The sequence below is a fragment of the Tasmannia lanceolata genome, unplaced genomic scaffold (assembly GCF_043159265.1).
Source record: "Tasmannia lanceolata isolate RefF3 unplaced genomic scaffold, GAP_Taslan_0.1 ptg000002l, whole genome shotgun sequence".
NCBI lineage: Eukaryota > Viridiplantae > Streptophyta > Magnoliopsida > Canellales > Winteraceae > Tasmannia > Tasmannia lanceolata.
The window spans coordinates 23,844,523-23,871,781 of record NW_027518679.1 but is presented as its reverse complement, the minus strand read 5'-3'; the positions used below and the strand labels follow the sequence as shown (position 1 = coordinate 23,871,781).

The 27,259-nt window shown below is 44.3% G+C and overlaps 3 protein-coding genes and 1 pseudogene across 3 annotated transcripts; all 4 read right to left on the bottom strand.

Annotated features, from left to right (window-relative positions):
* Positions 1-4,032: 4,032 nt before the first annotated feature.
* Positions 4,033-4,868, bottom strand: LOC143883009 (germin-like protein subfamily T member 1 pseudogene; annotated as a pseudogene).
* Positions 4,869-16,505: 11,637 nt separating this feature from the next.
* On the bottom strand, positions 16,506-17,009 carry LOC143889761 (uncharacterized). Its single transcript, XM_077394100.1, has one exon. The coding sequence runs from the start codon at positions 17,007-17,009 to the stop codon at positions 16,506-16,508; it is 504 nt and encodes a 167-aa protein (XP_077250215.1).
* Positions 17,010-17,136: 127 nt separating this feature from the next.
* LOC143889755 (uncharacterized) lies at positions 17,137-18,111 on the bottom strand. The gene has a single exon (XM_077394088.1). It carries the CDS (start codon positions 18,109-18,111, stop codon positions 17,137-17,139), a length of 975 nt encoding a protein of 324 aa, XP_077250203.1.
* An 8,182-nt stretch (positions 18,112-26,293) lies between these two features.
* LOC143883004 (germin-like protein subfamily T member 1) lies at positions 26,294-27,023 on the bottom strand. The gene has a single exon (XM_077386379.1). It carries the CDS (start codon positions 26,975-26,977, stop codon positions 26,306-26,308), a length of 672 nt encoding a protein of 223 aa, XP_077242494.1. The 5' UTR covers positions 26,978-27,023; the 3' UTR covers positions 26,294-26,305.
* Positions 27,024-27,259: the final 236 nt, after the last annotated feature.

The following is a 27,259-nucleotide window of genomic DNA, read 5'->3' as shown; positions in this document are numbered from 1 at the left end:
CCACTTCGACACCCAAGTCAGATTCTGGACCAACGATATAAAGAACAACAAGAAATGGCGGACGTACAATCAGGTTTACCAGGACCAATGTACGAGTTCTTTCTCTGATATCTGGGTGGGTGAGTTGGAGGCTGAGGGAGGGATAGAGCGTCCAGCGCCTCTTCCCTTTATTGGTTAAATTTGGAAAACCTTACTGGTGGTATAGAGCTTCCTCTAATGGCCTTACTTTTTAGAGTCGTTCCTTTTCTTAGGCTGGATCAGCCTCTCCCTCTTAGGGGCTTAATGGCGTATTTATACTTTGATCTTGCATGCAAATCCTCTTCATGGGGCGCCACGTGGACCTATTCATCATTTCAAAGGGAAAACCTTCTTTTGTTGGATTGGGTTGCTTCCCTGGTTCGACGGCGCGCGTACCTTTGTTGTGTAATCTTGCCCATAATCTTGATGATGAAGTTTTTGGAGGCGAAGAGGTGACACGTGGTAGGATCACGTGGTCTTACCGTGTATTAATGTCTCTTCTAATCATGATTAGATTCTTCTGTCGTATGGGTGACACGTGGTGAGATCTAACGGTCCCGACGTATTTATACCCTATCACATACTTATATTTTGTGGGGACCCACTCGCTAATGGTGTGGGAATGTCTGCCTCACAGTTAACTGGCAGCATCACATTATGCCCCACCGAGAAGCACAAAGACTTGTCTGGCATGTCACTCAAACCTCTAGCGTCCTCTAAGAATCACTTTCCACTTCCAGCTGTGTGCTAAAAATGGTCATACCCTGGTGAAGAGTACGAACCTTAGCTTATGTGGAATGAAGTCTATCACAACTTAGATAATTATCGCATGTTTTGAGTTTTATCCATCCTAGTAGTATGTTTTTATATGAAAATAAATTGTTATATTTACTAAACCTATTAAAAAAATTTAATATATTACTTGATATATCCATATTATTAACAAAAATTAAAATTTGAGAATTGATTAAAATATTTTGACGAATCCATGAATCTTTCTTTTGGAGGTTTGACCAATTTGATACTTAGATACCCTATCAAATTCCGATACTCGTACGTGTATTGATGCATCATTCTTTTTACTTGAAAATAATTGAATTAATAGAAAGAAAAAGCCCGGGGATCAGAACCGCTATGATTGTTCTGATCAAAGCAATATAGAAAATAAGAGAAAATAAAAGACCAAAAATGCCCAAAAACGAATTAGGCTCACATATAAATTACGGAAATGGCATCAGCACTACTATATTTTGATGATCGCACTCCTCACTTTATTAAAAGTATGGCATGGCCCGCATCATAGGATGATCAAAACCATCCATTAGATGGGCCACAGCCTAATTAGGTTGTGCCCCAAAAATCATTTCCATAGGTTGATCTAACCCTCCGATCTATTGAGGGTTAGGATCAACCCTCTAACATTCAGATCGGAGGGTTAGGATCAACCTATGGAAATGATTTCTGGGGCACAACCTATTTAGGCTGTGGCCCATCTAATGGACTGTTTAGATCATCCTATGATGAGGGCCATACCGTACTTTAATAAAGTGAGGAGTGCGATCATCAAAATACAGTAGTGCTAATAACATTTCCCATAAATTATTATTGTATATTAATGGGCCTAAGATGTATAGACCCACTAGTGTATTACACATTTTCCATAAATTATTGCTATATTTTTTGCTTTTTCCCCAAAATTACTATTAATGGATTTCACACGAATAGTTATCAGTGATCTACTAGTATGGGCTATGTAGAGAGCCTAATGGCTAAAATACAATGGAATGTACATGTATATTAATCAATCATCTACCAGTGGAGTTAAGATGAGGGACCCTAAAAAACCAATGAGACCCACATATCATAACAAGTTATAGGGAAATGATAAATTCGCACCCACTGTCGGATGAATCGCAACCCTTTAAAATGAATTGACGTTAAAAAGCGTTAAAGTCTGCCACATACCCTCCTTCAGAGGGGTGTGAATTATCCTACAGGGGGTGCGAATTTATCATGGCCCCAAGTTATATACTAGTTATCAAAACCAATGGACTCCACTTGTGCGGATGTTACCAAACAGTTTTTGCCAAATGGAAAGAAAAACCCCATACAAGGTTTTAAGATGAAAAACTTTAAGACAAAAATTGGGTATTTTTCTCTCTGGATGGAAAGGTCATCTCACGTCAAAAGCCTTCCAAGCCTCATCTAAGGATTTTTAAGATGGAAAACTTTAAGTTGAAAAATGGCTATTTTCCTTCCAAGATGGAAATGCCTTTTTTGTGCAACTGAACAAAGGAAAGTGGTGAAAACTTGGAAAAGATTTTTATTAATGCCAGTTAATGCCACTTTCCAGTCAACCAAACAAGCACTGAAGGGTGTGCTTGATCCAGTATACCACCTAGCCTGAACAAATGTTTTCTGAATTTTACGTTGGATTCAAGGGAACATATTTAAATGAATGAAAAGAGAAAAAACAATCTGCACAGGTAAGGTTTACCACCTTATGTATGCAGTTTCACAAATTCATATGCTAAAAAGTAATTAGACAGGGAATACACTGTTGGAAATTGTAAATCAAAATCAAAGTGCATGGTTTTGTGAAAAGTCTTTGTAGCCTTCTAAGGTAGTTTTTATGTGTGAAAAATGCAATGTCTTTTGTGTTTTCTATATTCCTTAATATCTAGGCTAGAATATCAATGAGAATTTTGACCGGAACTCACCCCTAAAAGCTAGATGTTAGAGAGAGGGTGCCCATTCCCCATCCCCATCCCCATCCATTTCACTTATCTGATGTGGGACTATTTGCTTTTGCGTGGACCCCAACAATCTCCCCCTCCACGCGGAAGCAACGTGGACAATCCCGCCCCTCCACACGGCGGCAACATGCATGGCAACAACGAGATACTACATCGGGGTTTCTGAGATCTTCCTCGAGGGACATTCCCGCCCTCGGGGGAAAACCGGGGTTACCACCCCCTGAGCTCTGATACCATGTTAACTTGCTAACTTCTCCAAAAGCTTAAGCTGTTGGAGAATGGCGTTATTTATCTTTTATACTTCAACACTCTTTCGGAGTAACTGGTAGTTTAACATGGTATCAGAGCCAAAGGTCTCGAGTTAAAACCTCCTGAATAGCAAAAATACACATGCGATGGTTTGCCCAGAGTGGGACCACATGTGCCACGTGTTTGCCAAGTGGGCCACACATGTGGGGGAGTGTTAAAGTATAAAATATAAATAATGTCTTTCTCCAACAGCTTAAGCTTTTGGAGTAACTGGTTGTTTCACAATGTGGATTTCCTATGTTGTTGATTAGGATTTCTAAAGGACTCATGGGAACTACAAGAAAGTGTTTAATGTATTTACTATTTTAGGTGTGTGCCGACCCCAACTAGTTTGGACGAAGGCTTTGTTGAGTTGAGTTGAGTACTATTTTAGGTGTGTCTTGAATCTATAAGTATGGAGCCATTGCTGTAGAGATTGTAAGCTTAGAGAGCATAAAGAGAACACTTAGAGAGAAGCTTCAAGGCTTAAGGTTGGAGGGAGAAGAAATGTAGACATTTCTTTTAAGCGTGTTTTGATATATAGAAGTCTTTTTATATTTTGGTGGAGCTCTACACGGGCCCTTTGGCCGTGGAACTCCCAAACTCCCTTACCTTGCTCTTATGGCATTATCAATCCATTCAAAGTGGGCAAACATACACTAATCTAACAAAGGCAAAATGGATTGAGGACAATAGAGATTTTGGAAGCTTCCACAACATGAAACGAAAATTGGTAATTAAGTAATCAGTCTAGAAGTCGAAAAGAGACGTCAAAAAGAGACGAGAAAAATAGAGGAAGAAAAGAGGGGAGAAAAGGATTTCATTTATTATCTAGTCTCCACAACATGAAACAACGAGATGTTATTAGTGATGTTCGCCCCCATCATAACACACTAACACATTATTCATAACAAAAATAAATAAATAAATAAATAAAAGGTTCTTCAAGTGAGGAATTACAAGGGCTGAAGAAGGTAATAATTAACATAGTTCCCTATTTTGTTGAACATGACATGAATGCTCCTCCCTCCAGGAAAAGGAGAAAAACAAAAGAAGCAGATATAACATATAGAGAAGTAAAAAGATATTAGTAGCTTAGGAGGAACCAAATTTGGATTTGATGCCTTTCACAATCTGTTCATCTACTTGGAAGGCCTTGGCCAACACTTGATTAGGAATAGAAGGACTTGAAGCAAAAAGGGCAACAGGGATGATCTGTACCCCTGGCAATTGGCTATCAAAAGCTGTAATTAAGACCGCTTTTCCCACCCCCACATTGAATTGGAAGTGTATCAACCCCTTAGGAATCACAAAGCTCTCTCCAGCATTCAAGACTTTCGAGAATAGAACATTGCTAGTGGTCACAAACCCAACAAGCACTCTCCCCTCTACAACAAACACAAGCTCAGTTGCTCGAGGGTGCGAATGAGGAGGGTTGATTCCCCCAGAAGCAAGGTCGACACGGTTCATGGATAACCCAAGAGTGTTGAGCCCTGGGAAACTGAGGACATCACCACTAGTCACGTTTAATCCAAAGATGTTTCCTGTGTCGCCCTCTTTGGCTAGACCGGCGAAGAAGAAATCATCGGATGTTACTGTGGGCGAAGGCTTGCATGTGAAACCATTCACAGATACGTTTTGGGCTTTCAGGTCGGCTACGCAGAAGTCCTGCAGAGGGTCAGGGTCTGCATAACATGAATGAAGGAGTAACATTGCAAATGAGAGGATTAGGAAGAAAGGTGATCTTGCATTGGACAAAGAAGCCATGCTTGTGCTAGTTTCTCTTGAGAAAGGATTTATGAGGGATTTGTTTTGAGATATGTAGAGGGGAGATCATGTCTTTATATACACCATATATATTCTTATAATAATGTGTGTATGCATAAAGTCCATGCACAAGATTTGGACCCAGTTATATTACTATCATAATAAAAAATGAATATTATACGAAATTGGAAATGGGTAAAATTTTGACTAGGTAGAGGTTCCTTGTTCGTTATGCTCACATGAGAGCCCGACCAAGTCCCTGTTTGTGTTGGATTTTGAGAATTGATTTGAGTCCAAAACTAATTATTGGACTCTATAAGATTTTTGAGAATTGATTTTAAGTCCCAAAATGATTATTGGACTCACAATTAAGATTTTTGATTTTTGAGTCCAACAGTCAGGTTTGGACCCCAAATCAATTCTACAAAACAAAAACAAACAGGGGCCCCTACCCAATTTTGAGTCCAAAAACTCAAAATATAAAAGGAACAAAAGCCCAAGGAAGGTTGTATTTGTCCCCTATTTCAACTAAACATGTGGCATAATTATCGATGCATGAAAATCCATGTAAAATTTGAAGATGTGGATTTCCATGCCCTTTGTTGTGCACTTGTAATCTCATTCCTTTAATTAGTAATATTTTCAAAAGGAAAAATGGTAAACTCATTTATAATATTACGAAAATAATCAGTAAGCATTATGTGAAATTACAGATGACTGGTTTAAACTAAACGGGGCCAAAATCCGTTGAGAAGTTGGTTTAGACTGCCCGGTCACATGGACAAGCTGAAATCGCTATAAAAGACTCATTCTTTAAGATATGTTTTAAGTTTTAACTACAGCCTTATATTATATATGGGTTTAATGGGTAGCATCTGCTTAGCAAATTCCATGCTTTGATTTGGCCTTCAAAGTTAGTGTAGAAAAATTACCATAGGTCAGTTGTCATTACATTAAAAGCTATGGTAGCTAGCTTTCTAAAAATATAGGGAACACTTTGCTATGTAGAGAGGTGTAAAGGTTCCTTTAGCAAAGAAGGTATCATCTTTGAACTAGAAGGCTATACTGAAATCTAGTCCTAGCAAATCTTGCCTGGCCGTTTTTGATGCACAAGATAGAGAGTTAGGCTAGATATAAGAAAGTTCCTACAAGAATTGTTCTTCCCATTTGACCAGAGGTGTGCTAGAATATTATCCTCTTTGTTCAGATAAAAAAAGAGGGATTACATTATCCTTAGTTGAAGTCTGTTCTACTGGGTGCCAATTGTTTCAGGGTGTGGGGGATAGCAAGCAAGGATAAAAGATGCACCTGAATCTTTTAGAGATGGGGATCTTAAGCTCTTGTTGTCTCTGTTAAGGAAGTTGTTAGAGATAAATTAAGGGATTTATCAGAGAAGGCATTTCGTGGACAGGCTGTTGCATGAGAGAGCAGCCACCTCAGACGAATTAAATGAATGCGACAAAATCTGAGCGCTGCTTAGCCAGTTTGCGAAATGCCTTCTGCGATGGTCCCTAGAATATCCCTAAATTTAAAATATATTTTAGTTTGATTTGATTTTATTTTATTTTTGACAGATTCAGTGAGGCCAAAATTGTTATTTTGTATCCAAGGTCATTTTTGGAACCAAATCCTTAAATTTAAAGTGTATTTTAGTTTACTTTTATTTTATTGGGAAAATTACAATTACACCCCTCAACTATCAGACACATTTAACTTGGACCATATAGTTCATCAAATACACCCCCTTGACTTTTCTCCGTCCGTTAACTAGAACCCCTCCATTGATGGTCCGTTACTTTAACCTTACGGAATGACTCAAACTAACCTGGGTTATATTTTGAGGACAGAAATACCCTCACTGGTTTTAAGACATTTGCAGAGGGATTCGGGTTACGCCATTTCCTTTCGAGCTTGTTTCTTCCTAGTTAACGGTTCCTCCTTAATGGGCATCAAGTGGCTCTTCTTCAAGAAATCTTCACCACAGACGAAGAAATCCCACCCCATGGCTGCATCAAACCCCACATTCGAAGAAAAAAAAACTGATGAAGACAAAAAACAAGCCCTAAAATATTAGGGATTTTGTGCAAAGCATGATAATGATGTGAATGAAGACAAATAAAACCCCTACATCGAGGGTTTCTGCTGATAAATAAATGAGGGTTTAAATCAAATCCTAGTTTTTAGTTTGCAAGTATGACAAAGTGTTTAATGTATTTACTACTTTAGGTGTGTCTTGAGTCTTGAATCTATAAGTATGGAGTCATTGCTGTAGAGATTGTGATGCAAGCCCGGAAGAGATTGCTGCGATTCCACAGGATGAGAAGCGAATCAAACTCAGATGAGGTTGGAAATACTTTGGCACGTTAGATTTCCCCAAATATATTCTAAAATTCAAACTAACAATAAGACAAATAAGCAAACCACGATCAATACGTGCATAGATCCTTAGTAGAAGATTAGGAGATCAAGCCAAATAAAATTCACATAAAGTTCTCAAAGATCCCAAAAGCCTAAAGAAAAATTTCCATTCAATAATCAAAGAAAGTTCATTACAATGCTTTGATGATGCCTATTTATAAGAAAAGAAGCCCTAAAGCTAACTTAAGGCCTAAGCAATTAATCTCGACCACTTATCTAATCTAAAGTAAATTAAATAAAAGTTAAAACTTACCTAAAATAGTAATCCCGTAATAAACCTTACCACATACTAAAAACACTCCATAACTTTCTCAAATCACACCCAAATCGAGTGATCTTGGGCTTACGAGATAGGTAATCGGAAAACCTTTCTAATTACACCAAAATCAAGCCAAACGAGTAAGATTTGATGCCTAAAATATAGGCTACAAATAAAGTGACAAAAATAGAAGTTAAGCATAGGAAACTATTTCCATGCTGCACGTTCTTGACAGTTTCCAACTGCATCAGATTGTAAGCTTAGAGAGCTTCAAGGGAAAGCTTAAAGAAAAGCTTCAAGGATTAAGGTTGGAGGGAGAAGAACTGTAGACATTTTTTATAAGTATCTTTTGATATCTATAAGTTTGTGTTGCATTTTTATTTTAGTGGAGCTCTACACGGGCCCTTTGGCCGAGTAACTCCCAAACTCCCTTACCTTGCTCTTATGACATTATCAATCCATTCAAAGTGGGCCAACATACACTACTCTAACAAAGAAAAAATGGATTTAGGACAATAGAGATTGGAGTGCAAGTCAAACCATCACTGTAAATATTATCTCTATATAATGGAAAACACTTTGAAAATGAGATCCCTTCTCAGAAAATAACAGCTGGAGTGATATGACTGTTGATTTGACCTCTTTCCAAGATTTATTTATCGCTTTTTGGGGATTTGAGCTGCATTCCTTTGTCTTTTAGTGGACGTGGCTCCAATTGTCGAAGCCCATTTTCTTTTTTTCACAAAACATATTCCCGTTTTACTAGCAGTGCTCATAATTATCTACTTACAGTTGATGTCTACACCATCCATGTTATACGACTTCCTCGTAATTATCTATTTACAGTTGATGTCTACACCATCCATGTTATACGAATTCTTTTGAACGAGAGAAGCACCCTTCTCTAACACAACAACAGAAGCACAAACACAAGTGCTTTGTAGAGAGTAAAGGCACTGACACCAGCAGTACAGTGAGAGATGGAGAGAGAGAAACACAGTTCTCTCATAGCTGTGTAATCCGGCGAAACCCGGGAGAAAATAGTGAGCCAGTGTGTGATGGGAGTATTAGCTACTCATAGCCATACATTGAAGGCACGGTATCTGTGTGCACTGAGCAAGAGATCCACCCTGCAAGTGATGTTGTAACCCATTATTTACTATAGTGGAAGTTTTCAACTAGACTATGGTCCCGTGGTTTTTCCCTTCATCCCTGAGGGTTTTCTAGGTAAAAATTTCTGGTGTCATTTGTCAATTTATTTTTCCGCTTTCAATTTTAATCCTATTTAATTTCACAACCTCAATTCGGAAAAACTATATTTGGGCCTGTAATTCCACAATAGTAACATTTTTCCCAACAATTAGGAAACCTAGGGAAGGTCTTCAATGGCTACTGAGCCCGTAAGTAAACTAGAGATGTAGTTGTCTTCTTCAGCTCTGTTCATCAATTCTTGGATTACTGGCTAACAATTCGTCTTTGTTTGTGGGCCCAGAGAGGGTTCCCCGCCTGCTGAGATAGCACCCAAATTATATTGTCAAGGAACAGATCTGGAAGGGCTAACCCCCTCTATAGTGCTAACCATATCTAGGGATCTATTGAGATTCTAGGCAGAGGTAATCTTATTCTGCTTACCAACATTTTTGAACCTTCTTTACTTCCTAGTAACCCTATAATGTCTTTCCCAATTATTGAACTTCCTTTACTTCCTGGTAACCCTATAATGTCTTTCCCAATTACTGTTGAGGCTGATGCCTCTACTGAACTATTATTGAAGGAATCCAGTCTCTCTACATCTCCCACGTCAAGGATTTCTCTAGACTGATCTTGTATTTCTATCAAGGGCTCAGGATGAGCTATCACTATCCCGAACTGGATTTGGACTAGCATACAAGTCTTGGATGCTTCTAAAATTGTCCCTTTAGAGATTGTCTTGCCTTGGCTACCTTTCTTTCCATTGAGCCTCGCAAGAATAGAGGGTCCTCCTCTATTGGCAACGGGGTCTCCACTGAAACTGGCTTCAACAGAGTTGAGTTTTTACAACTCGGGTTGAGTTTGGGTAGGGTTTGGGTTGAGGGTTTGAGCAACCCAACCCGAGTGAAACCCGACATTTTTTATGAATTTTTTATTTTATAAGATTAAAAACTCGGGTTGGGTCGGGTTGAACTCGGGTCGGGTTCGGTCTGAAAAAATGGGTTCCTCGTGTCAGGTTGAACCTCGTCGGGTTGCGAATCGGGTCGGATTGGGAAAATGGGTTCCTCGGGTCGGGTCGGGTCGGGCTCAACCTGAACCAACCCGCCCCTAGTTGCACCCCTACTGTCAAGACATGGTTTGTCCTTGAAATCTTGGGAGAAACAGTTGTTTCAATCTGGAATCTGCATCGTGATGGCGCCAGAATCCGGGATCGCGATCGCGTAGTGGGTAAAGAGCCTCCGCTGGGGTCTGCAATCACAAACAAAGGGGTCAGGGAGGTCCGGGGTGGGTCCCAGACGATCACTTCGACACCCAAGTCAGATTCTGGACCAACGATATAAAGAACAACAAGAAATGGCGGAGGTACAATCAGGTTTACTAGGACCAATATACGGGTTCTTTCTCTGATATGTGGCTAGGTGAGTTGGGGGCCGAGGGAGGGATAGGGTGTCCAGCGCCTGTTCCCTTTCTTGATTAAAGTCAGAATACCTTACTGGCGGTATTGAGCTTCCTCTAATGGCCGTACTTTTTATAGTCGTTCCTTTTCTTAGGCTGGATCGGCCTCCCCCTCTTAGGGGCTTAATGGCGTATTTATACTTTGGTCTTGCATGCAAATCCTCTTCATGGGGCGCCACGTGGACCTTTTCATCATTTCAGAGAGAAAACCTTCTTTTGTTGGATTGGGTTGCCCCCTGGTTCGACGGCGCGCGTGGCTTTGTTGTGTAATCTTGCCCATAATCATGATGATGAAGTTTTTGGAGATGGGGAGGTGACACGTGACAGGATCACGTGGTCTTACCGTGTATTTATGTCTCTTCTAATCATGATTAGATTCTTCTGCCGTATGGGTGACACGTGGTGAGATCCAATGGTCCCGTCGTATTTATGCCCTATCATAATACCCCCTACTCCTACCCGGTCAAAGAATATCGTGACGAGGGCATTTATGGGATGGAATACGAGGGGACGTGCTGTTTCGTTTGGCGGTTCCTTCCCGAGGAATTGTAGTGCCATTATGTGGCGCTGGTCGGTCATCAAATAGGAAGGGGACATGCATAGGGTGAGTCGCTTCGTTTCCTGACCCAAGGGTTTCTCCTTGGGTTTATAAAGGAAGATTTTTTCGCCTTTTTCACAGATTGCTTTTCCGTTTTTCCGCCCTTGTTTGACAATATGTCCAAATCTTTTCGCCGACTCTTCTTCGTGGGTCAAGGGTAAGGCCCCTCTCTCTCAGGAGTCTTCGAGTGACCCCGACTTGTATTCTGACTAGGAGGAGACCTCATGGCCCATCAAAAGAAGGCTAGGAGGGATCCGAGCCCACCTTCTGGCTTTCCTCCTCTCCGCCTCTCTCCCTCGCCTCGCAAGGACAAGCCTTCTCGTTCTTATGTTGCTAAGAAATGGTCTTTTTTCTCCAAGGCCTATCGGCAGGGGATGGAATTGTGCGACCAAGTCTTGAAGATGGACAAGGAGATTGAAGACTTGAAGAGGAGAAACGAGGAGCTGCAAAGGAAGGTCCACGCTCTTAACAAGCAGTTGCTCAAATATGAGGTGGACCCCCTGCTGGAGAGCTCCTGGGAGGAGGAGGAGGAGGATTCTCTAGAAGAGAGATCTTTCCCTAGTCGTTCGGACTGATTTGGGGGTAGGGGACCGGTGGTCAGCTTCTCAGGGACCAGGCTTCCTCTTTTTCTCTTTTCTTTTTTTTTTTGTATTGGGGGTCCTGGGGGCCCGGGCCTGCATGCCCTATCTTCCTGTTTCTTTCTCTCTTCCCTTTTTTTTGTATGCCTGCAGGCCAAAAGAAGATAATTATGATCAGTTCTTTTTGTACTTCTAATGTGTTTCTTATGCTTCCTTTCCCATCTGTGTAGTAGTTGAGTTTATCTGAGCGGAGTGGTAGTAGTAGGGGTGCAAGTTTGGCCCTGTCAGCCCTGACCCGCCTTGAGCCCGAACAGGGTCAGGGCTGGATTTTCCAACCCTGAGGGCGGGTCAGGGTTCATTTTTTAGACCCTGACTCAGGTCGGGTCGGGTTCTAGGTTAATGCCTCGGGTACCCTGACCCGGCCCGACCCTAAGTTTTCTATTATAGAATTGAACCATCTGTGCATGTTTCTTTTGCTAATGTTTTCTATTATCTTAGATTGATGTTTCTTTAGATTATTATTATTAATTGTCTCTGTTTCCCGTCATGTTGTTGAATTCATATTGTCTTATTTTGTTCCCTTTCTTTGTTTATTGATCATTTTGCTCTATATGGTAAGTGGTTGCTTTATTTTGGCACTCTTAACAGGTATTTGCACTAGGATCAATTAGGGTCGGCCCGGCCCTGCCCAATCAGGGCCAATAGGATGAGCCAGGGCCACCACTGAGCCTTGTAGGGTGGGCAATGGGTTGAGGTTCTTCGGCCCTGACTCAGGGTCAGGGCAGGTTAGGGCCGAGATAATGGGATCCAGGGTTGGGCTAGGGTTTTGAAACACCCGACCCTATTGCAGCCCTAGGTAGTAGTAAGGCGGGGCCTTTGTTATGGGACCCGAGCCCTTTCCGTTGTACTTGGTATTTTCTATTCTGTGGGATTGTAGCGAGAATGCCGGACCCTTGTGCCGGGTTCCTGGCCTTTTCTGTTTAATCTTGCCATTTTTCCATCTGAGTGGAGTAGTAGTGGTAATGCTGGACCCTTGTGCTAGGTTCCAAGCCTTTTCCCACTGTACTAGGTATTTTCCATCTGGTGGAGTTGTAGTGAGAGTGCCGGATCCTTGTGATGGGTTCCGGGCCTTTTACCATCGTACTTGGTATTTTCCATCTGGTGGAATTGTAGTGGCCCAATCGGACCCTTGTGCTGGGTTCTGAGCCTTTTCCTACCGTACTTGATATTTTTCATCTAGTGGAATTGTAGTGGCCCTGCCGGACCCGTGTGCTAGGTTCCAGCCTTTTCCCACCGTACTTGTATTTTCTGTTTTGTGGGATTGTAGCGAGAATGCCGGACCCTTGTGCTGGGTTCCTAGCCTTTTCCTACCATACTTGGTATTTTCCATTTGGTGGAATTGTAGTGGCCCTGCCGGACCCTTGTGCTGGGTTCCAAGCCTTTTCCCACTGTACTTGGTATTTTTCATCTGGTGGGATTGTAGTAGCCCTCGCGGACCCTTGTGCTTCCCTGGCGGACCCTTGTGCTAGGTTCCGAGCCTTTTCCCACTGGGGGTACGGCGGGGCGATCTAAAATCCAAGTCCTTTTCTGACTTTTCATTAGCTGGGGTCAAGTTCGAGGAGGATCTTTCAAATGGTCGTTCACCTCGGTTTAGGCCGGAAAGTTGTAGAGATAACTTGCTCGGGAAGTAGCGGCAGGGGTAGAAATGTCTTTTTGCCGCAAGAACCGGCGCTTCAATTTTCGGCGGTTTCCTCGAATTCCCAAATCGGCGCCATGTGTGTACGTCCCATCCAATTGGAAAAGGCGGGAGGCTGGTCGACACGTGTCGAAACCCTAACTGTTAGGGCTTTCTAAGGACTATTTCGCCCTGTTTCTTCATCTTCTTTGGGTGAAGTGGGTTTTTCTGCGAGGCGATTTTTTCTGCCGACCAATCTTCTTCTCTTGCCATCAATTCTTCTTTGGTTTTTGTCCTTCTTCATTATTTGCTCCGGTGAGTTCCATACCTCCTGTCTCAATTGATTTCTGATTCTTTTTTGTTTGCTCATCGACGATGTCTAATACAACCGATTCCCAAAATTCACATAGTGAGTCAATAGAAGTAGTGGAGAGTGACTAGCCAAGAAAAAGGAGGCGGTTGGTAAAGGATGGAGGCGGCGGTTCCCGAGACCACCAGATGTCCAGAGACTTGGAGGATAGCTCCGGCGCTTCTGAACCCTTTGCTCAGGCTCCTCCTACTCGGGAGGCGGAGATTAGGAATATAAGGGCCGACGCTATTATCCGCCCTGGCCAGGTGGCGTCGTACAAGAGTTTCTTAGAAAAGGGGGCAGCGGAGAGAATTAGAAAGGAGTACCATACTCCCGATGATTACGAGATTAGGATCCCTACTTCTACGGATGGGGTGTACGAGGGCGTCACGGAGGAGGAGGTGGCTTTTTATGTGGAGGCTTTTAAGGCAGGGGTTAGGTTCCCGCTCTTGGGATTATAGTCGAGGCCATCGAGTTTTACCGGGTGGCCCCCTCCCAACTGGCACCCAACAGTTGGCACACTCTTTTGGCGTTTGTGGCCAAGGCGAGCCTTCACAAGGTTCAGCCTACCCTCCCTCTGCTTAGGAGTTGTGCTGCCCTTAGCCTTTTGGTGAAGGGTGAGGACAGCTAGTTGTACCTGGCCCAGTGTCCTCATGTGAAGATTGTGGCGAACTTGCCTTCTTCCATTAAGAAGTCGAAGGAGGAGTATGTGTTCATAATCCCTCTGTCGGATGCGGATTGAGGTTTTCCTAGGTGTTGGAAGCGCTCTGATGAGTGGAGAAGAAAGTCCACCCCCCACGAGTCTGACTATAACAAATTTGACATGGAGAAGCTTTCTTCTGGGGAGGCTATTGATGTTTCTGAATTTAGATGGGAGGGAAATTTGAGAAAATATGGTCTGCTCCGTACTATGGAGAGGAGGGCCCGCTGGACGGGTGAGGATATGGGGGAGAGTTCCACCAGTCTTCATGGTGAGCCCCTCTCCTTGCTAATAGTTTTATCTAGGTTTTTCTTTCTTTGGTATTCTTTCTGAGCTGTATTTTTTTTTTATTCCCGGCGCCAGGTATGTCTTCCTCCGAGGACGTCGCTAAAGGAAAGGGGGTCATGGTGGAGCCAATGAAGGGTCGATTTGGTCAGCCGAAGATTCCCTCTGATTTTATGGCTGTGGCCAGAAAAGACCGGTCGGCTGCCAGGCCTCTTGAGTCCACGCCATCTAACTCCTTCGGCCGCTCGATGGGGGCAAAAGTTACGACAAGACTTCTTCCTAAGGAATTGGAGCCTCTTGCCAAGAGGGTCATTCCCCCTCGCGCCACTCAAGGAAAGGCTGGTTGGTCGGTCCACTCTTCGACCGCATTTGTTGAGGACATTCCCAGTCGGCTTGAGGGGTCGGGCACGACTAAGTTGCTCTTGGAAAAAATGGAGGTCCCTGCGCAGTGTTACGAGATCCAAGGAGAAATGTTCAAGGCAGAGTGGAAGATTGGTGTTGAGGACGGTGTCCTGTCGAACCCACGGGTTGGGGTAGAGTTGGGGTTGATGACCGCCCTCCCCGGTGACGAGGCCGAGTTGGAGAATTTTCCTCGCAGGGCGCTGGGGGCTTGGTATCTTCGTTCTATATCTTGCGTAAGTATTGCTTAGTCGACTTTTGTTTTCTCGGTTGTCTTGAGATTGTACATGGCGAGTTGCTAATGGTTCGTTTGTGGTGAGACTTCGCAGGCTCAGAGTTATGCCAGGAAGATGCTGCAGTACATGATCGAGGATGAGTCCGAGATGGGTACTTTCGAAGAGCGTATCTGTAAGTTGGGTGAGGATCTCGAGAAGGTCCAAGCCGAAAGGGCGGGGCTTGATGACACCGTCAAGGACCTTCGGGGGCAGCTCCAGATGTCTGAGCAGAGGAGGGACAGGGCGGAGATTAATTTGTTGGTAGCCCGACAGACGCATGCTGAGGAGCTGGCAAAGGCGTGGGAGGAATGGCGAGATTCGGAGGAGTTCTTAAAGGCCACGGCTGCGTTTAGCATCGATGTTGAGATAGAGGCTTTTGTCAAGTGTCGGCAGTGTGTTCGTGATGTCGATCCTTCTTTCCCTCTGGAGAAGTTGATCCATGATGCCGATGAGACCGTCCTGGAGGACCTCCCTCAGGGGGCGGTAGATGCCGGGGAGCCGCTTAAGGATCTGGCGGCCGCTCCAAACGTCTCTACCGACGCTGAGGCTCCCGTAGGAGGCCAGTAAGGTGGTGAGCGCAGCTACTTTTGATTTTTTGTCGAACCTTGTTTCTTTAAGGCCTTGTTTGAGGTCGACATATTGGGTCTGTAATAACTTTTTGAACTCTCTCTTTTTTTCCCCTTTCTCTCTCCTCCTTTTTTTTTGAGGGCCTGGGAAAGGGAGGCTCGCTTGCTTCCTGCATATTTTATGTGATACTATGTAGGGTGGTTGAGCCATTTGATAGGTTTCCTTTTTGATGGAATATTGTCGAATTTTAACCTTGTAGGCCGGAATACCTCTAGTGCGCCCTCGCGGGGCGTCACTTCAGGGTATCTTGCTCGTGGAAGGGCAATCTTCCTCTCGAGTGATCAACTCGGAGTTGGTGGGCCCTGCCTGCCCTTTACAAAGGACATGTCTTTTTCTCATGGGGAACGTTTTAGGGTATTTTCGGGGGGATCAACCCAGATGTTACCTCTGTCCCACTCCCTGTGTTCTTTCAGCCCGGCATGCGTCATAGGTTAGAAAGTGGAGATGCGCATAGTTTTGGAGGGAGCGCTATTTCATTGATCGCAAAAGGAAATACATAGGTTTGTGCTGAAAATAACAAAAAGAGAGACAAACAAAACACACATAACAACTTAAAAGAAAACATAGCTCTTACCCTTTCTTTTTACTGGTAAAACTTTCGGAGGCTGTCCATGTTCCAGCTTCGGGGTACCGGGGTCCTGTCAAGGTGTTCAAGCTGGTACGCTCCGGGTCAGAGTGCTCGAACGACCTTGTAGGGTCCTTCCCACTTTGGGGCGAGTTTTTCGGAGTTTCGGGAGTCGAATACCTCTGATCGTCATAATACAAGATCCCTGGGTTTCACTGAGTGCCTTTTCACACGGGAGTTGTAGTATCTCGCCACCCTCTGCTGGTAGGAGGCGATTCAGAGACTAGCCCGTTCTCTTTTTTTCAAGATAAGTCGAGAGTGTTCCGGAGGAGTTCGGAGTTTTCATGCTCGTCATAGTTTTCTGTGCGAAAAGTGGAGAGGCCAATTTCTACTGGGATGACAGCTTCGACCCCGAAGGTTAAGCTAAAGGGAGATTCTCCTGTCGCAACCCGGCGTGTTGTCCGGTAGGCCCAGAGGACATTGGGGAGTGCCTCTACCCATGACTTTCCTGCTTTTCCGAACCGCTTCATGAGACTCTGGGGTAGGATCCTGTTAGTTACTTCTACTTGTCCATTAGCCTGATGGTGTGCTACGAAGGCGAACCGGTGTTCAATGCTCAGATTCTTACAGAACTTGCAAAATTCAGCACTTGTGAACTGGGGTCCATTGTCCGTCATGAATCTCTTTGGGACGCCGAAAGGACAGACCACGTCATGATAGAAAAAAATTTCTGTTGCCTTAGAGTTCGGTCTTGCCACAGCTTTGACCTCAACCCACTTGGTGAAGTAATCGATGGCGACGTACATCATTGTATGCCCTCCCGGGGCTTTTGGGAATGGGCCGACCAGGTCCATGCCCCGCATGACGAAGGGCAGCGGGCCTGTCACTGAGGTATAGGGGGTGGCCGGCCGGCGGGGGGTGGTGGCGCACTTTCTAACAAATTCCTGGGTGTCTCTGGGGATCGTAGGCCAAAAATAGCCGTGTCTTATGTTTTTCTGGGCCAGAGTCCTTTCGCCTCCGTGGTCTCCGCAGATCCTCTCGTAGTGCATATTCTGACTCAAAGGGTACTAGGCATTGGAGGTATGGCCAAGTGTATGACCGTTTGTATAACTTGGACCCGTGGAGCACGTAGTGGGCGGCCTTTGCGATCAATCTCCAGGCTTCCAATTTGTCTTCGGGCAATATCTCGTCCTTCAGGTACCGCACTATGGGATCCATCCAGTTTGGTCCGGCCAAAATTTTCAAGACTTGCTTTTCATCAATGCTGGGGTGAAGCAGTATCTCCGTGTACACGGAGCCGAAGTCATGTGTTTCTTCAGAGGCCATTTTGGAGAGGGCGTCCGCGCGATCGTTCATACCCCGCGGCACCTGGAGAACCTCAACTTCCCCCATTCCGTCTAACTTTTCTCTTACTTTCTGGAGGTATCTTTTCATCCTGAGCTCCTTGGCTTCGTAGGTCCCATTTACTTGCTCGACCACCAGTTTCGAATCACTGTAGAATTTTAATTTCTTTGCACCTAGTTCCGCGGCTAGGTTCAACCCTGCCAATAAGGCCTCATATTCAGACTCGTTATTGGAGGCTTTGAAGTTTAGGCATAGGGCGTATTCTGCTACGAATCCATCCGGGCCCTGGAGGACCACTCCCGCTCCGTACCCTCCTTTGCTCGTCGAACCGTCCACGTGTAGGATCCAATGGACCTCATTTTCATCCTCAGGTGATCTGGGCCCGTCGCGCTTGTCTCCATGGGCCGATTTTTCAGCGGAGGCACTGGTTCCATCCACCGGCACTGGTTCCGTGGCAGGGGCGGTGAATTCCACTATAAAATCAACGAGGACCTGGGATTTGATGGCCGACCTTGGTCGGACTTGTATGTCAAATGCGCCCAACTCGACGGCCCAGCTTACCATTCTTCCTGAGGTCTCAGGCTTTTGTAGGATTTTTCTCAATGGTTGGTTTGTCTAGAGTATTATGGGGTGGGCCTGGAAGTAGGGGCGGAGCTTTCGGGCAGCGGTGATGACGGCGAAGGCGAACTTCTCTATTTCCAATACCGGACCTCCGCACCATGGAGGATCCTGCTCACATAGTACACCGGATGTTCCCGCTTGTCCCTCTGTTGGACCAGTACCGCGCTTACCGTTGTAGGACTGATAGCCAAATATAGGAAGAGCTCCTGCCCGGGCTCGGGTTTGGTCAGTACTGGCGGTGTTTGGAGGTACTGCTTTAAGACATCGAAAGCTTCTTCGTAGGCCGGGGTCCATTCGAACTCCCGTATGTTCTTTAGCTGCTTAAAGAATGGCTGGCACTTTTCGGCAGATCTGGACATGAAGCGGTCGAGGGCGGCGACCCGTCCCACAAGCCGCTGCACCTCTATCGCCGTTGCCGGGGGTTCCATGCTTAGGATGGCTTGGATCTTTTCAGGGTTGGCCTCGATGTCTCTTTGAATAACCATGAATCCTAAGAATTTCCCTGAGGTCACCCCAAAGGCACACTTTACTGGGTTGAGTTTCATCCGGGCTCGCCGCAGAGTGTCAAAGGTTTCTTTGAGGTCGGAGATGTGCTTATGGGCTTCCAGACCTTTTACCAACATGTCATCCACGTATACTTCCAAGTTTCTGCCTATCTGCTTCTGGAACAGCTTATTCACAAGCCGTTGGTACGTGGTCCCGCGTTTTTCAACCCGAAGGGCTTGACAGTATAATAGTAGACGCCCTGGTCAGTGATGAACGCTGTTTTTGGAATATCTGGCTCGTGCATCTTTATCTGGTTGTAGCCGGAGAAAGCATCTAGGAAGGTGAGGAGCTCGTGCCCGGAAGTGGCATCGATGAGCTGGTCTATGCGTGACAGTGGATAGGGGTCTTTCGGACAGCTCAGTTCAGATCAGTAAAGTCTATACAGGCCCACCAACCTCCATTGGCTTTCTTGATCATGACTACGTTGGACAGCCACTCGGTGTACCGGATTTTTCTGACAAATCCGGCTTGTAGCAGTTTTTCCACTTCAGGTTTGATGTGAGTTTGTCGTTCTGCCACGAAGTTTCTCTTCTTTTGTCGGACGGGCTTGAGGGTCGGATTTACATTCAAGCGGTGAACCACGACCTCCGCGGGTATGCCGGGCATGTCCGAAGCAGACCACACGAATACATCTTTGTTGGCTCTAAGGAAGCTAATCATTTGGTCCTGTAAGGTGCCTCTTAGCAGGGAGCCAATCCAGACCTCTCTCTTTGACTGGTCCTCGGATATAGGGATAGAGTCTAGCTCCTCAATTGGCTCCCCTCTAAGTATGCGGGCTCGCTCTCGGGGGTCTTCACTTCCAATCGTGAAATTTTTAGCTGGGGCGTTGCTTCCTTTCATGCTTGCTGCGTAGCACTGGCGCGCTATCATCCGTTGTCCGCATACTTCTCCTATCCCGGTCAAAGTGGGGAACAACATTTTGAGGTGAGGGGTAGAAACTACTGCTCCCAGGTCCCTCAGGGCTGGGGGTCCTATGATGGCACTGTAAGTGAATGGTATATCCACGACTAAAAAGGTGGTCATAATGGTTTTCTAGAGGGATGCGTCCCGAAGGTGACGGGTGAGCCAATTTTGCCGCTGACCTGTACGGACGCCCCAGAAAACCCGTATATGGAATACTCCGCAGGCTCCAGCCTTCCCTCACCCAATTTTATTTCTTCGAAGGTTTCGAGGTGTAACACGTTGACAGAGCTCCCTGTGTCTACCAAGATCTTTCCTACATCGAAGTTGGCGATGATCAATCTGACGACTAGCGCATCGTCGTGCGGGACTTGTAGTCCGTTGTAGTCCTCGGTGAAGAAAGAGATGACCTGGCCTTCTTGGAGAGGATCCGTCCGGGCCTTTTTAGAAGGCATTTTCAGGGAGAATACTCGGTCTGTGTACGCTCGTCGACCGGCTGTTGTTGGCCCTCTGCCGCAGGCCCTCCCGCGATGATGTTGATTTTTCCAACAATAGTGGGCGGCTGCTCTGGGGCCAGTGCATGGCGAGGAGGTTCTTCTCCTTTGGGGGACCGGTGGTGCCCCGAGCGGTGGCGACTGCCTCGGGAGCGATGTATGCTGCGAGAACGGTGTCTGCTGCGGGATCGGTGCCAACCTCTCAACCTGTCGGCAGGGGAAGAGCGGTGCGTTTCACTCTGGTAGTGGGAGCGCTCTATTCGCGCTGGGCTATTAAGGTACTGATCTAAATGACCTTCCTTGGCCAGTTTTTCTAACTGAAGTCTGAGATAGAAGCAATGGTTGGTTTCGTGGTCGTGGTCCCTGTGGAAATAACAAATCCTTTCGGTGGAGCGTTTCTTCGGGTCAGTGCTCATTTTCTTGGGAGACCCTAATCTCTGATGGCGAACAGGACATGGGAGTGGGGGACCTTTAGGGGAGCATTTCCTAACTTTTTAAAGACGGGAATGGGGTTCCAGTTTGATGGTCTTTCTTCTGCCCGCAGTTTCCCGGCCCCCCACCATCTTCTTTCTTTTTCTCCTCGTGGCCGGCCCGGCTCCGCTCCCGTACGCAGGCTTCTTCCGCTCGTATGAACTTATTAGTTTTGGATTCGACTTCCTGTAGGTCCCGCGGTGGCTTGAGGGTGAGGTGTAGTTTGAAGTTTTGGTTGGTGGTAGTGTGCTTCAGAGCTGCAACTACTATCTGGACGTCGATGTTGGAAAGTTGAGCCAACTTGGCGTTGAATTTCAGCATGAAGTCTCTCAAGGTCTCGTTCTTTCCTTGTCAGAGGGCCAAGAGGGCATCCGCCGGTTTGTGGCGGAGGCGATTGTTGGCGAACCTTGCGGTAAACTTCCTTCCAAATTCATGGAAGGATGCAATGGAGTCCGGCTCCGAACGTAGGTACCAATCGTTAGCGATTTTTCTCAACAAGGAGGCAAAGGCCTTGCACATAAATCCATCCGACGCGCCTCGGAGCGCCATTATCGTCCTGAAAGTTTGGAGGAACTCTAGGGGTTCTGTGCTCCCATCGTAACAACCGAATCGGGAGAGATCTATCCCTGTTTCCTCGGGGGTTTTTAAGATCTCCGCGGTGAATGGGGACGCCGTCTCTCTTTCCCATTCGTCCAGGATGTCGTGGGCATAAGGTTTTTTCATTTATGGCTTAACTTCTCGGATCTATCTCTGCAAATCAGCCAGTTGGTCTAGTCCTAGCAGTTGTGCCGAGGTAGCCACCTCCTCCGCCCGTACAGGAGGTAACTCTTGGAATCGAGTCGTCCGGGTATGGAGGGAGTGGCTTTGGGTAGCTTGTTTCTCGACGTCTGGTTGGTACTCCCCGGCTGGGGAGGTAAAGGGCTATTTGTCGAAAGGGAGGCGGCTCGAACCGGTGCGCGTCTCCGCTGATGGTGACATTCCTCGGGAGACTCTCCGCCGTCTTCTTCGTAGGCTTCAGCCCGACCATGGGTTGCCGGAGGCATTCCCGGAACTGGAGGCTTCGGTTGTAGAGGCAACCGTAGGAAGAGCTCCTGGCGAAGCTCATTGAACATTTTCATGGTAGGGACCATCTGTGGTGTGCTGGAGGTGGGCCTATGCAGGCCCGAGGCCTGCGAGTTCTGCTCCCGAGAATTAGAGACATGAGATTGTGCATGTTGGGCTTGGCTCCTGGTCATTACTCATATTTCTTGCTGTTGGGAGTGGTTTATCATCGTCACAAAGTGTTCAGGCTTAGACGAGTCCCACGGATGGCGCCAATATGATGGAGCCAGAATCTGGGTTCGCGATCGCGCGGTGGGTAGAGAGCCTCCGCTGGGGTCTGCAATCACAAACAAATGGGTCAATGAGGTCCGGGTTGGGTCCCGGATGACCACTTCGACACCCAAGTCAGATTCTGGACCAACGATATAAAGAACAACAAGAAATGGCGGACGTACAATCAGGTTTACCAGGACCAATGTACGAGTTCTTTCTCTAATATCTGGGTGGATGAGTTGGGGGCTGAGGGAAGGATAGGGTGTCCAGCGCCTCTTCCCTTTCTTCGTTAAAGTTGGAAAACCATACTAGTGGTATAGAGCTTCCTCTAATGGCCTTACTTTTTAGAGTCGTTCCTTTTCTTAGGCTGGATCAGCCTCTCCCTCTTAGGGGCTTAATGGCGTATTTATACTTTGATCTTGCATGCAAATCCTCTTCATGGGGCGCTACGTGGACCTTTTTCATCATTTCAAAGAGAAAACCTTCTTTTGTTGGATTGGATTGCTCCCCTGGTTCGACGGCGCGCGTAGCTTTGTTGTGTAATCTTGCCCATAATCATGATGATGAAGTTTTTGGAGGCGGAGAGGTGACACGTGGTAGGATCACGTGGTCTTACCGTGTATTAATGTCTCTTCTAATCATGATTAGATTCTTCTGTCGTATGGGTGACACGTGGTGAGATCTAACGGTCTCGCCGTATTTATGCCCTATCACATACTTATATTTTGTGGGGACCCACTCGCTAATGGTGTGGGAATGTCTGCCTCACAGTTAACTGGCAGCATCACATTATGCCCCACTGAGAAGCACAAAGACTTATCTTGCATGTCAATCAAACCTCTAGCATCCTCTAAGAATCACTTTCCACTTCCAGGTGTGTTAAAAATGGTCATACCCTGGTGAAGAGTACGAACCTTAGCTTATGTGGAATGAAGTCTATCACAACTTAGATAATTATCGCATGTTTTGAGTTTTATCCATCCTAGTAGTATGTTTTTATATGAAAATAAATTGTTATATTTACTAAACCTGTTAAAAAAATTTAATATATTACTTGATATATCCATATTATTAACAAAAATTAAAATTTGAGAATTGATTAAAATATTTTGACGAATCTATGAATCTTTCTTTTGGAGGTTTGACCAATTTGATACTTAGATACCCTATCAAATTCCGATACCCGTACGTGTATTGATGCATCATTCTTTTTACTCGAAAATAATTGAATTAATAGAAAGAAAAAGCCCGGGGATCAGAACCGCTATGATTGTTCTGATCAAAGCAATATAGAAAATAAGAGAAACCCAAAAAAGAATTGAGCTCACATATAAATTAGGGAAATGGTATCAGCACTACTGTATTTTGATGATCGCACTCCTCACTTTATTAAAAGTATGGCATGGCCCGCATCATAGGATGATCAAAACCGTCCATTAGATGGGCCACAGCCTAAATAGGTTGTGCCCCAAAAATCATTTCCATAGATTGATCTAACCCTCCGATCTATTGAGGGTTAGGATCAACCCTCTAACATTCAGATCAGTGATCTACTAGTATGGGCTATGTAGAGAGCCTAATGGCTAAAATACAATGGACTGTACATGTATATTAATCAATCATCTACCAGTGGAGTTAAGATGAGGGACCCTAAAAAACCAAGGAGACCCACATATCATAACAAGTTATAGGGAAATGATAAATTCGCACCCAATGAATCGCAACCATTTAAAATGAATTTACGTTAAAAAGCGTTAAAGTCTGCCACATACCCTCCTTCAGAGGGCTGTGAATTATCCTACAGGGGGTGCGAATTTATCATGGCCCCAAGTTATATACTAGTTATCAAAACCAATGGACTCCACTTGTGCGGATGTTACCAAACAGTTTTTGCCAAATGGAAAGAACAACCACATACAAGGTTTTAAGATGAAAAACTTTAAGACAAAAGCCTTCCAAGCCTCATCTAAGGATTTTTAAGATGGAAAACTTTAAGTTGAAAAATGGCTTTTTCCTTCCATGATGGAAATGCCTTTTTTGTGCAACTAAACAAAGGAAAGTGGTGAAAACTTGGAAAAGATTTTTATTAATGCCACTTAATGCCACTTTCCAGTCAACCAAACAAGCACTAAAGGGTGTACTTGATCCAGTATACCACCTAGCCTGATCAAATTTTTTCTCAATTTTACGTTGGATTCAAGGGAACATATTTAAATGAATGAAAAGAGAGAAAACAATCTACACAGGTAAGATTTACCACCTTATGCAGTTTCACAAATTCATATGCTAAAAAGTAAATAGACAGGGAATACACTGTTGGAAATTGTAAATCAAAATCAAAGTGCATGGTTTTGTGAAAAGTCTTTGTAGCCTTCTAAGGTAGTTTTTATGTGTGAAAAATGCAATGTCTTTTGTGTTTTCTATATTCCTTAATATCTAGGCTAGAATATGAAAAGGAATTTTGACCGGAACTCACCCCTAAAAGCTAGATGTTAGAGGGAGGGTGCCCATTCCCCATCCCCATCCATTTCACTTATCTGATGTGGGACTATTTGCCTTTTACGTGGACCCCAACAATCTCCACCTCCACGCGGAAGCAACGTGGACAATCCCGCCCCTCCACACGGCGGCAACATGCATGGGAACAACGAGATACTACATCGGGGTTTCTGAGATCTTCCTCGAGGGACATTCCCGCCCTCGGGGGAAAACCGGGGTTACCACCCCCTGAGCTCTGATACCATGTTAACTTGCCAACTTCTCCAAAAGCTTAAGCTGTTGGAGAATGGCGTTATTTATCTTTTATACTTCAACACTCTTTCGGAGTAACTGGTAGTTTAACATGGTATCAGAGCCAAAGGTCTTGAGTTCAAACCTCCTGGATAGCAAAAATACACATGCGATGGTTTGCCCAAAGTGGGACCACATGTGCCACGTGTTTGCCAAGTGGGCCACACATGCGGGGGAGTGTTAAAGTATAAAATATAAATAATGTCTTTCTCCAACAGCTTAAGCTTTTGGAGTAACTAGTTGTTTCACAATGTGGATTTCCTATGTTGTTGATTAGGATTTCTAAAGGACTCATGGGAACTACAACAAAGTGTTTAATGTATTTGCTACTTTAGGTGTGTGCCGACCCCAACTAGTTTGGACAAAGGCTTTGTTGAGTTGAGTTGAGTACTATTTTAGGTGTGTCTTGAATCTATAAGTATGGAGCCATTGCTGTAGAGATTGTAAGCTTAGAGAGCATAAAGAGAACACTTAGAGAGAAGCTTTAAGGCTTAAGGTTGGAGGGAGAAGAAATGTAGACATTTCTTTTAAGTGTGTTTTGATATATAGAAGTCTTTTTATATTTTGGTGGAACTCTACACGGGCCCTTTGGCCGTGTAACTCCTAAACTCCCTTACCTTGCTCTTATGGCATTATCAATCCATTCAAAGTGGGCAAACATACACTAATCTAACAAAGGCAAAATGGATTGAGGACAATAGAGATTGGAGTGCAAGTCAAACCATCAATGTCAATATTATCTATATATAATGGAAAACACTTTGAAAACGAGATCCCTTGTCGAAAATAAAAACGAGAGTGATATGACTGTTGATTTGATCTCTTTCCAAGATTTATTTATTGCTTTTTGGGGATTTGAGCTCCTTTCATTTGTCTTTTAGTGGACAGGGCTCCAATTGTCGATACCCGTTTTTGTTTTTGTTTTTTTCTCAACAAAACATATTCCCGTTTTACTAGCAGTGCTCATAATTATCTATTAATACGAATTCTTTTGAACGAGAGAAGTACCCTTGTCTAACATGTGACAAGTTTTTTTTTTTCTTTTTAATGTATTGCTTGTTATAAACTTATAACTATATTATTAAGTAGCAAAATTAAAAATTGGATTATTGATTAAAATATTTTGATGAATTTATTAATCTTTTTTTGAGGTTTGCCAAATCTAACACTTGATACCCGTGTCGAATTGGGCATGAAAGAACATTTTTATTTGGAAGGTGAAAAATTGGTAATTAAAAAACAAAAAGAAATTTTGGAAGCTTCCACAACATGAAACGAAAATTGGTAATTAAGTAATCAGCCTAGAAGTCAAAAAGAGACGAGAAAAATAGAAGAAGAAAAGAGGGGAGAATAGGATTTCATTTATTATCTAGTCTCCACAACATGAAACAACAAGATGTTATTAGTGATGTTCGCCCCCATCATAACACACTAACATTATTTCATAACAAAAATAATAAATAAATAAATAAAAGGTTCCTCAAGTGAGGAATTTACAAGGGCTGAAGAAGGTAATAATTAACATAGTTCCCTATTTTGTTGAACATGACATGAATGCTCCTCCCTCCAGGAAAAGGAGAAAAACAAAAGAAGCAGATATAACATAAAAAGATATTAGTAGCTTAGGAGGAACCAAATTTGGATTTGATGCCTTTCACAATCTGTTCATCTACTTGGAAGGCCTTGGCCAACACTTGATTAGGAATAGAAGGACTTGAAGCAAAAAGGGCAACTGGGATGATCTGTACCCCTGGCAATTGGCTATCAAAAGCTGTAATTAAGAGCGCCTTTCCCACCCCCACATTGAATTGGAAGTGTATCAACCCCTTAGGAATCACAAAGCTCTCTCCAGCATTCAAGACTTTCGAGAATAGAGCATTGCTAGTGGTCACAAACCCAACAAGCACTCTCCCATCTATAACAAACACAAGCTCAGTTGCTCGAGGGTGCGAATGAGGAGGGTTGGTTCCTCCAGGAGCAAGGTCGACACGGTTCATGGATACCCCAAGAGTGTTGAGCCCTGGGAAATTGAGGACATCGCCACTACTCACGTTTAATCCAAAGATGTTTCCCGTGTCACCTTCTTTGGCTAGGCCGGCGAAGAAGAAATCATCGGATGTTACCGTTGAAGAAGGCTTGCATGTGAAACCATTCACAGATATGTTTTGGGCTTCGAGGTTGGCTACGCAGAAGTCCTGCAGAGGGTCAGGGTCTGCATAACATGAATGAAGGAGTAACACTGCAAATGAGAGGATTAGGAAGAAAGGCGATCTTGCAATGGACAAAGAAGCCATGCTTGTGCTAGTTTCTCTTGAGGAAGGACTGATGAGGGATTTGTTTTGAGATATGGAGAGGGAAGATCATGTCTTTATATACGCAACATATATTCATATAATAATATAAGTGTATGGATAAAGTCCATGCACAAGATTTGGACCCAGTTATATTATTATCATAGTAAAATATGATTTGGACCCAGTTATATTATTATCATAGTAAAATATGAATAATATATGAAATTACAAATGGGTTAAATTTTGACTAGGTAGAGGTTTCTCTGCCGAGGTTACTTGGTC

Coding starts and splice junctions, on each gene's coding strand:
- LOC143889761 (XM_077394100.1), bottom strand. CDS start 17,009: ATGTACGTCGCCATCGATTACTTCACCAAGTGGGTTGAGGTCAAAGCT.
- LOC143889755 (XM_077394088.1), bottom strand. CDS start 18,111: ATGGTAAGCTGGGCCGTCGAGTTGGGCGCATTTGACATACAAGTCCGA.
- LOC143883004 (XM_077386379.1), bottom strand. CDS start 26,977: ATGGCTTCTTTGTCCATTGCAAGATCGCCTTTCTTCCTAATCCTCTCA.